Source organism: Sus scrofa, chromosome 11, assembly GCF_000003025.6.
Source record: "Sus scrofa isolate TJ Tabasco breed Duroc chromosome 11, Sscrofa11.1, whole genome shotgun sequence".
NCBI lineage: Eukaryota > Metazoa > Chordata > Mammalia > Artiodactyla > Suidae > Sus > Sus scrofa.
The window spans coordinates 14,081,175-14,097,612 of record NC_010453.5 but is presented as its reverse complement, the minus strand read 5'-3'; the positions used below and the strand labels follow the sequence as shown (position 1 = coordinate 14,097,612).

At 41.1% G+C, this 16,438-nt stretch overlaps 1 protein-coding gene across 4 annotated transcripts in view; it reads right to left on the bottom strand.

Moving 5' to 3' along the window:
- The window catches only part of FREM2 (FRAS1 related extracellular matrix protein 2), a 341,111-nt gene that overhangs the window by 18,765 nt on the left and 305,908 nt on the right, over positions 1 to 16,438 (bottom strand). For all 4 annotated transcript variants that reach the window (XM_021065218.1, XM_021065216.1, XM_021065215.1 and 1 more), the window contains 10 exons: positions 15,796 to 15,945; positions 13,749 to 13,958; positions 12,209 to 12,406; positions 11,104 to 11,268; positions 10,354 to 10,536; positions 8,668 to 8,798; positions 5,383 to 5,541; positions 3,024 to 3,327; positions 1,492 to 1,623; positions 99 to 430 (listed from right to left, as the gene is read on the bottom strand). In XM_021065218.1, coding sequence (XP_020920877.1) covers positions 99 to 430; positions 1,492 to 1,623; positions 3,024 to 3,327; positions 5,383 to 5,541; positions 8,668 to 8,798; positions 10,354 to 10,536; positions 11,104 to 11,268; positions 12,209 to 12,406; positions 13,749 to 13,958; positions 15,796 to 15,945 — 1,964 coding nt within the window. The remainder of the gene's footprint in view (positions 1 to 98; positions 431 to 1,491; positions 1,624 to 3,023; positions 3,328 to 5,382; positions 5,542 to 8,667; positions 8,799 to 10,353; positions 10,537 to 11,103; positions 11,269 to 12,208; positions 12,407 to 13,748; positions 13,959 to 15,795; positions 15,946 to 16,438) is intronic.

Here is a 16,438-nt window from a genome sequence, read left to right as displayed (position 1 = left end):
ATGGAAGACTGGAGTTGAGATTTATTCCGAGTTTACGTAACCGAACAAAATCAACTGGTTTATCCAGGGATCAGAACTCTGCTGTTATAAATCCATACCTGTCCATCTGTCCCAATGGTGCCTCCACAGTCTGTGAGCAGCTCTGACATGTCATAGTAGCTAACAAACTCCCACAAGCAGGCCTCCAGATTCAGGTTTCGGTAGAAGCGTAAGGTCCTGGAACCTCGGATGGATGAGCTGTACTGGTAAGGGTATGTCTCTCCAATTACGTCTGGGTTTTTGGTAGCATCAGTCAAGAAACCATGGTGGGTCTTGACTTCCGTGTAATCCAGGAGGTTGGAGCACTTGTGGTTTCCAGCCCGGGTGCCGTCAGGGCTGAGGGTGAGCTCGAAGTTGGAAAGCTCCTTGGTGGAGATGACAGGGAGCATGCCTACAAGGAATGTGCAGTCCTCGTTACCACGTTTGCCAGCGGCAAATGGCTTAGAACACTTTATACTCTCTTTACCGCTTGCACAGAGCAGTACCACAAAACAGTGCAGAGCAGCGACTATAGACGTGGTCCCCTGAGGATCCCAAGAATGTTTTAGGACACCTATAACATTAAAGCTATTTTCACGACTCTGAGATATGATGTGCCTTTTTCTTGCTTATTTTCTCAGTCTTGTACAGTAAAGTCTTCCAGAGGCTAAAATAATTCATACATTGCAAGAAACTGAATGCAGAAGCAGATGTAAGAATCCAGTGACTTTTTTTCTTTTTGTTTGGTCCCGCCTGCGGCATGTGGAACCGTGCCACAGCCAACAATCTGGGTTGCTGCAGTGACAAGGCCAGATCCTTAAACCGCTGTGTCACAAGAGAACTCCCAGCTGTCTTTAATTAAGCCAGGCATTAAAGATATTTTCAAAATTGTGAAACCACGCCATTCTTTTGTTTTGCTTTTTCAATGATAGCTATTTTTCTTAAAAGTATGTTTTTCTTGTTAACATGGAATGGATTTATTCTTCCTATTTTTAAATGAGAGATCAGAGACTTTGCAGGTTTGGTTCCCAACCACTGCAATAAAGCAAATATTGCAATAGAGTCACATGAATTTGTTTGTTTCCCAGGGCACATCAAAGTTATTTTAAAACTGTACCGTAGTCTATAAAGCCTATAAAGCGTTCAATAGCTTCATGTCTAAAAAGCAATGTACCTGCCTTCATTAAAAAATACTTTATTGCTAAAAAAACATGCTAACCACCATCTAAGCCTTCAGAATCATAATCTTTTTTGCTGGTGGTGTGTTTGAATTATCGTGAGAATTACCAACATGTGAGGCAGAGAAAGGCATAAAGTGAGCAGATGCTGTTGGGAGTTGCTGGAAGCAGGCTTGCTACCAACCTTCACCTCGTAAAAAATGCAGGATTGTCAAAGTGCCTGAAGTCAGTTAAATAAACCAGGTAAAGAGAAGCCCAAGCCACCTCCATGGATTTGCTTACCCATGTCACCTACCGTCTGTGTGGGGCATCGTGACAGTGAGCTTGAGAAGGTTTGCGTACTCGGGGTCCTCGGGGCCCGTGTAGCGCAACTTCGCCGAGAACGGCTCTGCCCCCACTATCCCAGGCACCCGGGGCTGACAGAGACCTCAAAGCAAAAATGGAGATATTTACGATAAAAGGTCATAGACAACGCCTAAAGCATGTGTTTTTAAATAGGCGCTACTAAAACAAACAAACAAACAAACAAAAAACCAAAATAAATAGGCACTATTATTTTTACATGTACTTTAAAGATTCTCTGCTGACCACGGCACTGCTAAGAGCAGATATGAGGAAGCATAAGGCCACAGCGTGAGAAGTCATCCCTACCCCACAGCTGCAGCAATGCCAGCCGGAGATCAAACCCACACCTCCACAGCCGCCTGAGCCGCTGCAGTTAGATTCTTTGCCACAGTGGGGAACTCCAATGCTACTTTTTAATATTTGGGGTATTTTATAAAGTTTGAGAAAAAGTTAGTTATTGTTCAGTGTGATTTAATGTGTGCTGGACATCCTAGATTCTGATCAGATTCACAAAATCATTTTAACATAAAGCACAGACATAGTAAAAAATGTCCTAAACTAAAACAACAGGGAAAAACTACGTATAGCTTCATTAAATGAATATGGTTGTTACCCTAGAATTCTACACTTATGCCTAGTCATGAAATATACATTATTTATAAACAAATAACACGAAGACTCTATGAGTCACTGCTCATGCTTTTTCTCTGCTGTTTTCAAGATTCAGCGTAAGCATCTCTTCTGTGATGACACCCTTCCTGATGCACTCTGGCTAGAACTCATCACTACATCTGCACTTCTTTTCTTTTATTTTCATGGTTGCACTTACGGCATATGGAAGTTCCCAGGCGAGAGATCTATGCCACAGCCGTGGCAACACCAGATCCAAGCCCACACCTGAGATCTACGCTGCAGCTTGTTAACAATGCCAGATCCAGAACCCACTGAGGGAGGCCAGGGATCGAACCTGCATCCTCACAGAGACAATGTCAGGTCCTTAACCCAATGAGCCACAATGGAACCTCAACTTTTGCATTTCTGGGCGCTGTCCAGATTAAAATCTGTCTATGTTTTCAACTTCAGTATGAACTCCTTCAGTATGAACTCCTGCCTTATTTTTCATAGCATAGTAAGAAGTCTGACATTTGCATGGTGATGGAAAAATATAAAATAAATAAATATTTGATTTCTAATGAATATTTTTATGAAAAGGGATGATTTTTTTTTTTTTTCGCTGTACCCCTGGCATATGGAACTTCCTGGGACAGGGATCGAACCCATGCCATAGTGACCCGAGCCCCTGCACTGACATCACCAGATCCTTAACAGCAAGGCCACCAGGGAACTCCTGGATGACCATTTTTAAGTACTTACGGAGTACTACAGAATGCATGGGGGCATTTGGAGGAATGAATATAACCAGAAATTAGACATATTCACATTGCACGGTATTCCAGCGACCTTCACCTGAGAACGGCCTACCTTCTTCTCTGCCAATGGTCACAATAGGGCTCATCAGCTCTAGGCCTTCACTGCCGTCGGCATTCACAGCCCGGGCCGCACACTGCACCCTGGAGCCGGGTTGGAAGTATATGGCGTCTAAAGTGATCATCTTGGACGATGTGAAAAAGGTGTCAAAGTCCACTTCTCTCATGGGGCTGGTCACACCGTCGGGGCTGGTGGGAGCGCTGATCAGCCATCGGTACCGGGTCAAGGTGTCGTTGATGTTCTCACTTGCACAGATAGAGCCTGTTTTGTCATAGTCTGAATATTTAGGGTTACAGGCCTATGAGAAACAAATAACTATGTTAGGACCACAGTACAGAACAATGGGGAAACTGCTCCTCTTAAGCTCTCTCTTCCTTAGTAGAGTTTACACCCTACTACTTTTTTCCATTGCAGCTTGCCATTCATACAACTTTCAAATTCCTATTCCTTGTGATGCTAGCTTTTCTTTTTTTTTTTTTTTGTCTTTTGTCCTTTTAGGCTGCACACACGGTATATGGAGGTTCCCAGGCTAGGGGTCGAATCGGAGCTACAGCTGCTAGCCTACACCACAGTGACAGCAACGCCAGATCCGAGCCGCGTCTGCAACCTACACCACAGCTCATGGTAACGCCAGATCCTTGACCCACTGAGTGGGGCCAGGGATTGAACCCGCAACCTTATGGTTCCTAGTTGGATTTGTTTCCACTGAGCCAAGACAGGAACTCCCAATGCTAGCTTTTCTGACCTCTAATCTTGCATTTCATAAAGCTTATTGGGCTTTTCCACCACCAACTTGATGCAAGTAAAAGTGATACTCAGTTCACCATCTCTTGAATCTTTGGAGTTGTCAAATCACTCTTATTCTTTCTCTTCCTCTTCTCCCTCATCTTGGCCCCTAGATCCAATGGGTCAGTAAACTTAGTTGATGTTTTTCATGCAATGTCTCTTAAGTTAGTTCCTTCCTTCCCATTCCTAGCATCACCTTGCTACCTAATTCAGGGCCTTTCTCATCAAGTGACCGCTGTTGCCATGGCAACACTTCAATATCACCCCTCTTCTCATGTCATTCTTCTCTGCAAGAGCTCCCTGCTACCCAACAAATGAAGTCCACGGGCCTTAATATAACATTTCGAGACCTTTGTAAATGGTACCACTTTATTATTTCTGCCTTGTTAACTCAGTAAACATTTATTGTGTGCCCTTTATATGTCAGTCATTATCCCAAGGTTATGTGATATAACAACAAGTGCATTCCAGTTTGTGCTCAAAAGGAGCTTATAATTTATAGCCAAGAGAAGACAACTTAAAAAAAGTAAGGGTAACGTGCCATTTTTATGCTGTTCCTCTGGATGCAGCTTGTGATGCAACCACTTTGTCCTAGAATAACTTCTCATTATGTGACTCTTAAACGACTGACATTCCACCTGACCATTCTGCTTTCCCTCACAGACAGAGCTGCTGCTTTATCTCCAATTTGTATCTTTTTCGTGATAATAATCATATCAAGCCCTATAATAGACTGATTCTTATATATTATTTTTTCCTTATTTTTAAATTCCCTGTGTTGCAGAGATCATACTTTCCCTTATGAAAGACCCTGAGATAATACAAGATAACCCACTATGTACATATCAGTTAGTAAACCTCTGTTGGATGAAGGAAATTTTTTTTCTTTTTTCTTTTTTTTTTTTTTTTTTTTTTTTTTGTCTTTTTGCCATTTCTTGGGCCACTCCTGTGGCATATGGAGGTTCCCAGGCTAGGGGTCAAATCGGAGCTGTAGCCACCAGCCTACACCAGAGTCACAGCAATGCAGGATCCGAGCCGCATCTGCAACCTACACCACAGCTCATGGCAATGTCAGATCGTTACTGAGCAAGGGCAGGGACCGAACCCGCAACCTCATGGTTCCTAGTCGGATTCGTTAACCACTGCGCCACGATGGGAACTCTGGATGAAGGAAATAAAATGGGAGATTTATTTGATTCATATTTTCCTTTCCAAATTTCAAAGATTAAATCCTGCAGTATTTCTCCACTTAAATTTTTTTTTTTTTAATTTTATGCCTGCATTCACGGCATATGGAAGTTCCTGGTCCAGGGACTGAAGCTGAGCTGCATCTGCAACCTGTGCTGCATCTGGGGCAATAGATCCTTAACCCACTGTGCCAGGCTGGGGATTGAACCCATGCTTTTCAGGGACTCAAGCTGCTGCAGTCAGATTCTCAACCCACTCAGCCACAGCAAGAACTCCTTTTCCCACTTTTATTTCATCATGACAAGGCCCATACTATGTTGTTAATGTTTGTTATTACTTTAAGCAATTATTTGACAATTTTTCTCAATGTCCTACTCACCGTGATGCAGACAACAGGATAACCAGACACGGGGCCAGCACTCTCTTTGGCTTTGGAGGTGTCATCATACATCAGTAAGGACACAATTTGAGGGACAGAAGGAAAAGTGACATCTGCCATGCTGTTCATTTCTTCTATATACACAATGGCTTTGGTCACCTAGAAGGAAAAGATAATTCTCCCTGATTATTGAAATAATTAGACTCCTGGTGCTTCTACTGTACAGAACAATACTCACAATGTTTGGCAAATCCACGGCTTCATTAAAATAAAACTGCAGTGTGACAGGCCCTGTGTGCTTTGTTCCACATGACCCTGGCAACTAGGCCATATCTTATGGTACACGGGAGGGTCCCTGAGTCCAGGGCAGCAAGGCTGGTCAATGGCCCATAAAGTATGTGGGCTCTGTTTTTTTTTTTCTACAAATTGTGATGATAGTAGCTAAATCTGTCTTGGGGTTACAAAGTGGAAGATCCATGGGAACGTCTATTAGTTAACAGTGAGAGGGAAGCTGAGACACCCTGTGAGAAGGCAGGTCCCAGGGGTCCTGGGACAGCAGGACCTGCTAAGCGGAGGTCAGGGAAAAGTGAAGCTTTCGATGAGCAGAGGCCAGAAGCACAGCCTGAAGGAGAAGCTGAGCCACAGACGGAAGAGGAACCTATGAATATCTACCGCTGGTAAGGTGGCAAGAACACCTCACTAAAAAATTTGCCTTAGCTCTGGAATAATCTTCAATACTCGATGATGTCTCAGTTTCCACGTCTATAATTACCTGCATCTTCTTAAAAGATGCTTTGACCACTTGAAGGGATCTGAGTGAATCTTGGTTCCTCTCACTCAAAAGAGTTTAATACAGTACACCATAAAAATAAAAAATCTGCTTAACAGTTTGTAATAACCTATATGGGGAACAAAGAATGAATATATGTATGAATGATTCACTTTACTGTATACCTGAAACGAATACGATCTTGTACATCAGCCATACTCCAATAAAATTAAATTAAAAGAAAAACACATTTCTCTTGAAAAAAGTTTTATTGGAATATAGTTTATTTACAATGTTGTGCTATTTTCAGGCATACAGCAAAGTGAGTCAGTTATACACATATACATACCTACTCTTTTTCAGAATCTTTTTCAATCTGGGTTATTACAGAGCATTGAGCAGAGTTTCCTGAGCTATATAAAGTCCTTGTTTTTATGCAACGGACAAGGGCTTAATCTCTAGAATATATAAACAACTTATACAACTCAACAGCAAAAAAGCCAATCACCCAATGGAAAAATGGGCAACAGACCTGAATAGACTGTTCTCCAAGGAAGAGATACAGATGGCCAACAAACACATGAAAAAATGCTCAACATCCCTGATTATTAGAGAAATGCAAATCAAAACTACCACGAGATACCACTTCACACCAGTCAGAATGGCCATCATTAATAAGTCCACAAATAACAAGTGCTGGAGAGGTTGTAGAGAAAAGGGAACCCTCCTGCACTGTTGGTGGGAATGTAAACTAGTACAGCCACTATGGAGAACAGTTTGGAGATACCTTAGAAATCTATACATAGAACTTCCATATGACCCCACAATCCCACTCTTGGGCATCTATCCGGACAAAACTCTACTTCAGAGAGACACATGCACCCTCATGTTCATTGCAGCTCTATTCACAATAGCCGGGACGTGGAAACAATCCAAATGTCCATCAAAAGATGATTGGATTAGGAAGATGTGATATATATACACAAAGGAATACTACTCAGTCATAAAAAAGAGCGACATAATGCCATTTGCAGCAACATGGATGGAACTAGAGAATCTCATACTGAGTGAAGTAAGTCAGAAAGAGAAAGACAAATACCATATGATATCACTTATAACTGGAATCTAATATCCAGCACAAATGAACATCTCCACAGAAAAGAAAATCAGGGACTTGGAAAATAGACTTGTGGCTGCCTGATGGGAGTGGGAGGGAATGGGAGGGATCGGGAGCTTGGGGTTATCAGATACAACTTAGAATAGATTTACAAGGAGATCCTGCTGAGTAGCATTGAGAACTATGTCTAGATACTCGTATTGCAACAGAACAAAGGGTGTGGGAAAAAAAATGTATACATGTAAGGATAACTTGATCCCCTTGCTGTACAGTGGGAAAAAATAAACAAAAAAACCTCATATGTTATATGATCAAGACATAAAAAATTTGAAAAAATTTTCTTTCACTACTTCTTGCATTTAAATATGACCTGGAAAAAACCCACAAGGCACTGTAAATACCATCAAGAAGTAAAGATAATAAAGTAATAAAATTACCTATACTTAAGGGAAAAAACCTCCCCAATTTGATCACATATGAATAATGAAACAAATAATACAAGAAATAGAGTGAATGTAAGCACAGACGTTATAAACATTGGTCAGTCCCCCAAATCCTTTAATTTTAAAAATTAGGTTTAAAGGGCAAAATTCTACAGAAATTATGTCTTTCTTGGAGAAAATCTGGTTGGTGATACAATATAAATTAAATACACGCCACAACATTTGAGTCCTTGAGACTCTGGAGGTCCATTTAATAAAGTGAGCGGGTGGGAATTTTGAGGGCTAGGAACTGTTTTGTGAGTTAAAACGTGTGTTTTAACGAGCTGTGGCACTGACTTAATAGTCTCATCTTTGTGCTGAGCTGATGGTTTTTCCCTGGAAGTTGATCCAAGATTCAATTGTCAGTTATTTATTTATTTATGCTTTTTACAGCCACACTTGTGGCATCTGGAAGTTCCCAGGCTAGGGGTCTAATCAGAGCTGCAGCTGCCGGCCTACACCACAGCCACAGCAACCCTGGATCAGAGCCACGTCCTTGACCTACACAATAGCTCACGGCAATGCCGGATCCTTAACCCACTGAGCAAGGCCAGGGATTGAACCTGCATCCTCACGGATACTAGTTGGGTTCTTAACCTGCCGAGCCACAAAGGGAACTCCCGGATTCAATCGTCACTGACTGAAATGGGAAGGGGAGGTGGGCTGGTGAGGGATGTAGTGCTGCTAGTCCTTGAGTTTCTACACACACGATTTTCCAAGAAAGAGACAGGGATTTCTTGATTCTTATTTCCTAAGGGAAATAAAATCTACCTAGGAGGTGAAAAGGGATCATGTGCATCTTCTTTACATAAGGCTTGAATCAAGTCGATGACGTAACTGCACGCTCTGTGATGCTTACATGCATCTTCCCTGATAAAATGCTGGCTACAAGTTCATGTCTGTATTTTAGTACTTACCTGTGTCTCTGCTATCATATTTTCATCGGGTTTCAGATGGACAGTGAAGGCCTCTCTCATCTCTCTTACCCCATCGAATATCACTTCAATTTCAACGATGTGCTGGGTTTCTCCCACCTTAAACTCAATTTCTACAAATGCAAAATCACAGATTTAAATCTTTTACATAAAAATATGAAAAGTTATTGTTCCGCTTCTTTTACAGGAGCCAAAATAAGGAATACATTTTAGATTGTGGCCCAGTATGTGCATATGTATCTGTGTGTATGCACATGGGAGTGTGAATAAAATGGAATGAAAAATTTTAAAAACATCACCTATTCTTACGATATGCATGGCAGTCTAAAATCTTCTATTCTATTCTGTTTCATCCGGAAGAAAGTTCTAATCATAAGCTACTAAATTGATTTGCTGACCCACAATTTTAAAAAAAATGTTGAGTTATGGAATGGACAATCAATAGTTCTTTTTCTTAACAGAAACAAATCTGTCTTTTATTACAAAAATGTTAAGTGGCAGCAGCACTAAAACTAATAAAGTCTCCACATATAATGGTATCTTTTTTTGCATCTCTATGACATTAAGTCATAGGTAAAGTGATGGATATGACAGAGACAAACACAACTTGAAGAGTGTCTTCTTTGGTTTAATAAATCAAGTGTTTATAAAATACAGTGTCCTTATTAAACATTTTCCTCTTCTTCAGATGCCATCGAATACTCTAATTTTGATTTTGTATGGAACTCAAGTCGCCATCGTTCTAAATACTAGGACACAACTGGACAAACTCTCATTTCCTAGAATTTCTAAAGCATTAGGGCCATAAGTCAAATGAATATGATCACAGATGTTACTGTGATCACTTACATATCTAGAGAAGCTAGATATAAAATTGTTGACATTTTTAATGTCACATCAAATTGTATTCTAAAAAGACTTGCTTGTTAATCTTGGAAACTCAAAAAAAAATTTCTTAGAAAAATGTAAATGGTGTTTTTTTCTCTCACCCCTGTCCCTCCTCATTAAAAATAATTCATTCACTGTCACGAATATTGAACCCAATAATGATAATCTTTTTTTAACCATTCATTTGAAAAGTATTAAAATGTTAAAAAAATTGATTTTATTGAATGCATGAACAAGCAGCTGACCATATTTGGATAAACCAACAAAATTCTATTAATAAAGAATATAATGCATAATCTTTCCAATTAGAGGAGATAACAGATGCTGCTTTCTGATGTAACTACAGAATTTAATCAGTATAACTCTAAATTCTCAAATCCTTTAAAATGTGGCAGAAGAAAATGTGTCTCATCTTGGCTATTATTCACATTTTCAGCATCATAGAATATGCCAGGAAAGTTCATGTCGAATTGCCAGAATGAAGGTAAAACCCACTGAAAATTAAGACTTAAGACAGAAGGTCATCTGGCACATTCACTCAAAATTTCCCGGTCATCTGGCACATTTACTCAAAATTTCCCTAAGTCCTAACACACATGCCCTGCACATCAAAAAGGAACATCCTGAAAATAAATTCCACGGCCTTGATTTTTCTGAAGGAGCTTCATGCAAAGGCGTGTGTGGATGTGTCGTTGGGTGGCTAGTTTTCTCTTTCTCAAGCGCTCGGCACTAACACGGTGTGAGCACAACCCACAGCGCGCAGGCCCTGGGGCCCCATACCTTCCGACACGGGGTGATAGTCTTCCCCAGAGGTGGCCGAGCCGTCCTTGGTGTGAACTCTCACAGTGGAGACCTTTGAAGTGTCTCCCTGGCGAATCACGGGGATTTTTACAACCGCCGACTGTCCCGGGGCTTGGGGTTCACGGACACTAAACTTGGTTTCTCCAAATTTAATAATTGTCTCTAAAATGGAGGGAAACATGGATAAATGAAATTGTAAGGAGGATGCTTCTTCCCCCATTTCTAATGTTCTTTTCTTCTCCATAGGGGAGGAGCTTAATTATATCATCCTCCTGGCTTCCATCTGTCCCCTCACTCGATCTCTGGTGAGTGTGGTAAGAGAAATTGAGCCTGTGCAGCCCAGCTCCTTCCTTGGGAATGAACCAGCCCCCAGGAACCACGTGCTCTGGGCTCTCTCTGTGTGCCAAAATTCTTGAAGGAGTGGGCTTCTTGAAGGAAGCGGCAGGAAACTGTTGGCCCAGGACGACCTGCCCCCAACGATTCGGGAAGAAGAGTGGGGAGGTGTAAATGCTTGGGATTTAGCATTTGGGTATAAACCATAGGCTTCCACATCAACTTTCAGTTCAAATGGCTTGTTTTGTTCTCCATTTATCTTAGTCTTTCTCCTATGGCCTGATCACTTTGAAAGCCTGGTCAGAGAGAGGGGTTATTTTCCGAGCCACTTAAAACGATAACCCAGATGGATCTCAGTTCCCAATTTAGAGCTGAGCACAAGGAACGGCTTCTTACTATCCGCATCATCTCTGATCCTGATCAGAGTTTCATTTTGTTCCCCAACTGCAGCTCCAAAAGGTGAGTTGCTCTGTGGTGTTCCAAGGACCAGACGGAGCTCCTCCACCTCCTCGTGCACTGCATCGTCCATCAGCTCAAGGATGCAAGGCTTTTCAGTCTCACCTGGAGCAATAATAACGAGAGCAGGTCAGTCCCATCCCAGTGGCCACGAAGGTTACATCTGCAGCTAGAAGACAGGCACCACAAGGGCAGGGATGTTGCTTTTTTCCTGGCAGTATTAAGAGCGCAAAGAACAGTGTCTGGCATGCCGTAAGCCTTCAGTTAATATTTGCTGGACGCATGACAAGGGTGCAGCATATGCACTGACAGGCCCCTCTTTGTACAGGGAATTTCTTTAATGTCAATCTTTAAGTTCTGTCACTCATCTTAGAAAACAAGGGATAAAAGAGCAAATGCCAATTTTGTTTATAAATTTTACACTATATTCAGGAAGCAAATTTAGGAGCCTTGGGCTGGTTGGTCATTATTAATTTGACCACAGTACACATTTCCTGTACAATTAGGGATCAAAGTGATAAAATATTTAAAGACGTTGGATACATATTAAAAATGCTACAGAAAAAAGGAATTCCCACTGTGGTTGGTTAAGAATCTGGCATTGCTGCAGCTGTGGTGTAGGTCACAGCCACAGCTCAGATTTAATTCCTGGCCTGGGAACTTCCATATGCTACAGGTGATCATTAAAAAAAAAAAAAAAAAAAAAAAAAAAAAAAGAGGTGACATCTATTTCCTTTCTTTCCTGTCACCTGAACATTCTTTCCTAGTATTGTGAAATCTACACATTTGAGCGGCCAGTATCTGCTGAATGGGTTTTGATTAACAATATAGCATGTTCCTAGAGCCTAAGGAATAAGTCGATATAGAAACCAAAAGAACCTTCCTTCAACTTGTTAAGCTCTATCTCCCTTTACTATCACTCAGTGCACATAAAACCTCATCACTGGCTTGCTGCGATCAAGAATCTGCATGTCCTTGACAGATATTTCACACACAGAACTTGGCTTGCACAAATTCCAAATAGCAATTTCAAGCTGAAGCTTACCAGGGAGGAAGGTGATGACAGAGAGGTCAGTGTTTGGGCGTTCTTCGAAGTCCATCATCACCTGTGCAGACCCCTGTCGTGTATAGCATCTCACTGAAGACCTGAACTGGATATCTCCGCTCCTGTGGATCACTGCAACTACCTGCCCATCGTTTTCATTGCCGGTGTAGACCCGTTCTTTGAATTGCATCTTAGGCACTGCCAAAAATAAAATAAACATATGGATCAAAAGTGAACAGAGATTTAAGGAAGCTGGCCTTTCAGAAAGCATGGTTTGGGTGGGAAGAAGAATGGAACAGAAGTGAGAAGGAATGGATCCTGGTCTCCACTCCGTCACTTGCCAGTGTTTCGGCCTTGGGCAAATCACTTAGCTGAGTGTTTTGATTTCCTTATCTCTGAAATTTTGCTCTGCTACTTTGTGGAGTAGGGAGATGCCACGAAATGCTGAAAAGCAGATACAATCAGAGACTTTAAGATGTCTCTATGTGGCTTAATCATGAGCTTTTCAGATTAACAGTAAATATTGTGCATATAACTACAAGCATAGTTTACCCTGACTATGCTGGGAAAGTTGACAATGGCTATAATAATACATTTATTATATAACATATAGGCGACACCCATACTAGGTCAATGTACTATAGGTATTACGGACAATAGGATAGGCTCCTGCAAGCAATGTCAAGATTATTCGGAATTCCCTTGTGATGACATGTCAGAGAGTCCTGCCATATGTCCCACAGCTGGTCGTCTCAAAACAGTTTTTGGCACATTGTTAGGGGGATTTCAGGAGTATCTGGGTGTAAAGAGATAACAGAAAGTGTCTTGCGTGGAGAAGTGGAAAAACGTCATCAATATTCAGGGGTTTGTGCAAGCCCACATGGTTCCACCCATCGGTGGGCGGGAGCTCTTGGCACAATCGAGATACTGATAACAATCTTACTTTTTTTTAATTGGAGAAGACTAAAAATTTTCTTCTGAGACTATTTAATTCTATCAAAATAATCAGGTCAAGAAAGGAAGCCTTGGTCAGCTACGATACTGTTATGGGTTGAACATGTCCCCTCAAATTCACAGGTTGAGGTCCTAACCCCCAGTGCCTGAGAATGTGACCTTACGTGGAGATAGGGTCTTTACAGAAGGAATCAAGTAAAAATGAGGTCATTAGGGTGGGCCCTGGCTCAGTATGACTAGTGTCCTTATAAAAAAGGGAAATTTGCACACAGAGACACACGGAGAAGATGACATATACATATTTACACATAGAAGACACACACAGAAAGACAAACAGGGAAAAGATGGCCATCTACAAGCCGAGAGAAAGGGCTGGAATGGATCCCTTCCTCCCATCCCTTAGAAAGAAGTAAACCTGCTGATACCTTGATCTTGGGTTCCCAGCCTCCAGAACTGTGAGTACTTTGTTACGGTAGCCCTACTGAACCAACAGGGGTATATAAATCCTAGTTTATCATTGTACGTAACATTCATATAAACTCTAGCGCATCGATGTACTTATCATCCTAAGTTAAAAAACACTCACGATCTGAGCCAGAATCATTGATGGACACCGTGGCTTTGCTGGGGTCACCGAGGGCAGCATTCATAGGCATTCGAAGCACCAGTTCAAATTTCTCAACTCCCTCCAGCACTGGCTGCCCAAGGTCATCCAGAATGATGACACGAACAGGCTGCATGTTGACTCCAGGTGCAAAATCTAAATTACGACTGATTCCCACGTAGTCTGTTCCAGCTGCAACAGCAATGCAAGAACTTTACAGTTGCGGATGGACTCAATTTAAACAAAAGCATGAGAAGCAAACTATGTAGATACAGGTATAATTCTTTATAAAATGTGTAGACCGACATAACATTACAGAAAAGTACATGTAATGAAATGCAAAAGATTAGTATCTATGTTCATTATTGAGACGGTAGTTCTGCAATCAGGTTCTGAAATTTAATCTCCATCTAGTGAATTTTATCTGTAGTTATTTGAGCTTTCTGTCTTATTGTTTCTTTATCTGCTTTGGAATTCTCAAATAGACCTAATAAAAATCAGGTCTAAAGTAATTAGCCTATCAACAAGTATTAGGTTATCAAAAATTATATAGGGAATATATTTAATTTCATTAACATGAGTTAAATATCCATATTTATTTTCAGAAGTTTCTATATATCACCTATTTAGGGGTGTGATTGCCTGCTGGTTAAAGCAACACATATGAGACTACTTAATTCTATCAAATTAAAGCAACACATACTGGATATGACTTTTGTCTGACAGGCTCCGCCCACATTTGCCCCAGGCAGAGAGAGCCATCCTTTATTCTCAAAGACTTATTTGGTGAGGGGCTTATTACTTTTCAGACTGTGGAACACGTACTAATGAGGACATATCCATTTATGTCTAGAGTAGTTGAAAAACAAAACTTTCTCATTCAACAGAGAACAGGGAGATAATTCAGTATTATTTCTTGTTCTTCTTCTTTCGGCTACACCTGCTACAAGTGGAAGTTCCTGGGCCAGGGATCAAACCAGTGTCCCAGCGGTGACAATGCCGGATACTTAACCTGCTGTGTCACACAGGAGCTCCCAATATGATTTCTTTGTTTTCAGACCTTCTGCTCTTCCAACTCCCATTTTCTATTAACCTCTGAATATGCAACTGTTTTCAAGTACGTGCCTTAAATTCATTTGTTAAAATCTCTGTATCTGAATCTCATTGTAGTTCTTTCTGTATTTTTCCTTTCCTCTGCTTCTTCACCTTTATGCTCACGTCTGTCTTTGATTTGAATTTTTTCTACAGAAATGACTAACTTGACTAAACAAATATCTTTTGGGCACTGACTGCATGCAAAACACTATGCTGGTTCCACAACATCAAAAAAGTGAAAACTTAGGGGTGACTTTTACAAAGAGATGGTCCTGGCTTGCTTTGTGTGATGTGTGTATGATGTACATGTGAGTGCATGTATGTGTACCTGAGAGAGAGTTTGTATGGCTGGTCATTTAGAGGGGACAAAAAAAGGGAATTTCTAATCTTGCGCTTGTCCTAAACTTTCTACAAATCTAGATTCCAGGATAATAGGCCAGCATGGACCAGCTGGAACAGACTGTATAATGAATCAAGTGTGGAAAAAGTCTTTCGGTATAAAATATTTATGCAACATTTGTTAAAATGAGACGAGAGCCATGCCGAAGATGCATACCTGCGTGACACTTCGATGTCACTAGATTTCTGTGAGGGTGGCCCTAGGATTATTCCTGTGCATACGATGTCCTAATAGTCAATGATGTTGGAGTTGCCAGGTGTAGAGAACCAATTATGCAAATCAAGATATTCTAATTTAGAGCCTCTGACGTACATGTTTATAATTTAGCTTCTGATTTGTGGCCCTTAGATGTATTTTCTCACAATAAATAGGAAATAGAGCCAGGATTTCCTTTCTACATCGTAATAATTTCAGAAAAAAAAAATCAATCAGACTGCTTTAAGAGAAGTGAAGTATTTTGGTTGGAAGATATTATGTCATGGTGAGTTGAAAACTGTAGGATGATCCAAAGAACTGTGGTGGGGAACGGCTCACCTTCAGCAGAGGGCGGATCTGTTTTCCGAGATCGCACGGTGACACTGGAAGCCTTGGACAGGTCGGTGCCTGTCCTCCACACGAGCAACTCCACGTAGCCCGCGCTCTCGTCCACGGAGTACGCGACATCACCAAAGTAGAAGACAGGTTCTGTTAAGAAGGGAGCAGAAACCATTTCTGTTACTCTTAATTCTCCACATCCAGCTCTGCAGAGGTAACGCCAAAGAACGGTTAGCCTCATGGCATCAACTTTCTTGTATCGTCATATTTTTTTCCTTTTAACAAGGCAGCATCCTTTTCATCTCTAGACATACAGAATTTTCAGATCAAAATTCCTCAGATGGAAAACAAAACTACGGATGATAAAGTGTCTAATGGAACATCCTTGTCTTGAGGCATATGAGTTATTTTGTCCTCTTTATATGGGATGACAAATGGCTTCTAAATGCACTTCCTAAAAGTTCAGCTGGTAAAATAGCACCAGAGTGAACCAAAACACCTGAGGCTGGAATTTTATGGATTTGGCCCAACTGCTCATTTTATTGCCTCCTACCAAGTCATCACTCTGGAGACTATTTGCGTAATGACATCTAGTTTATTAACCCAGTATATTGGGGTCTGTTATAACAGCTAGAGAGCTAGC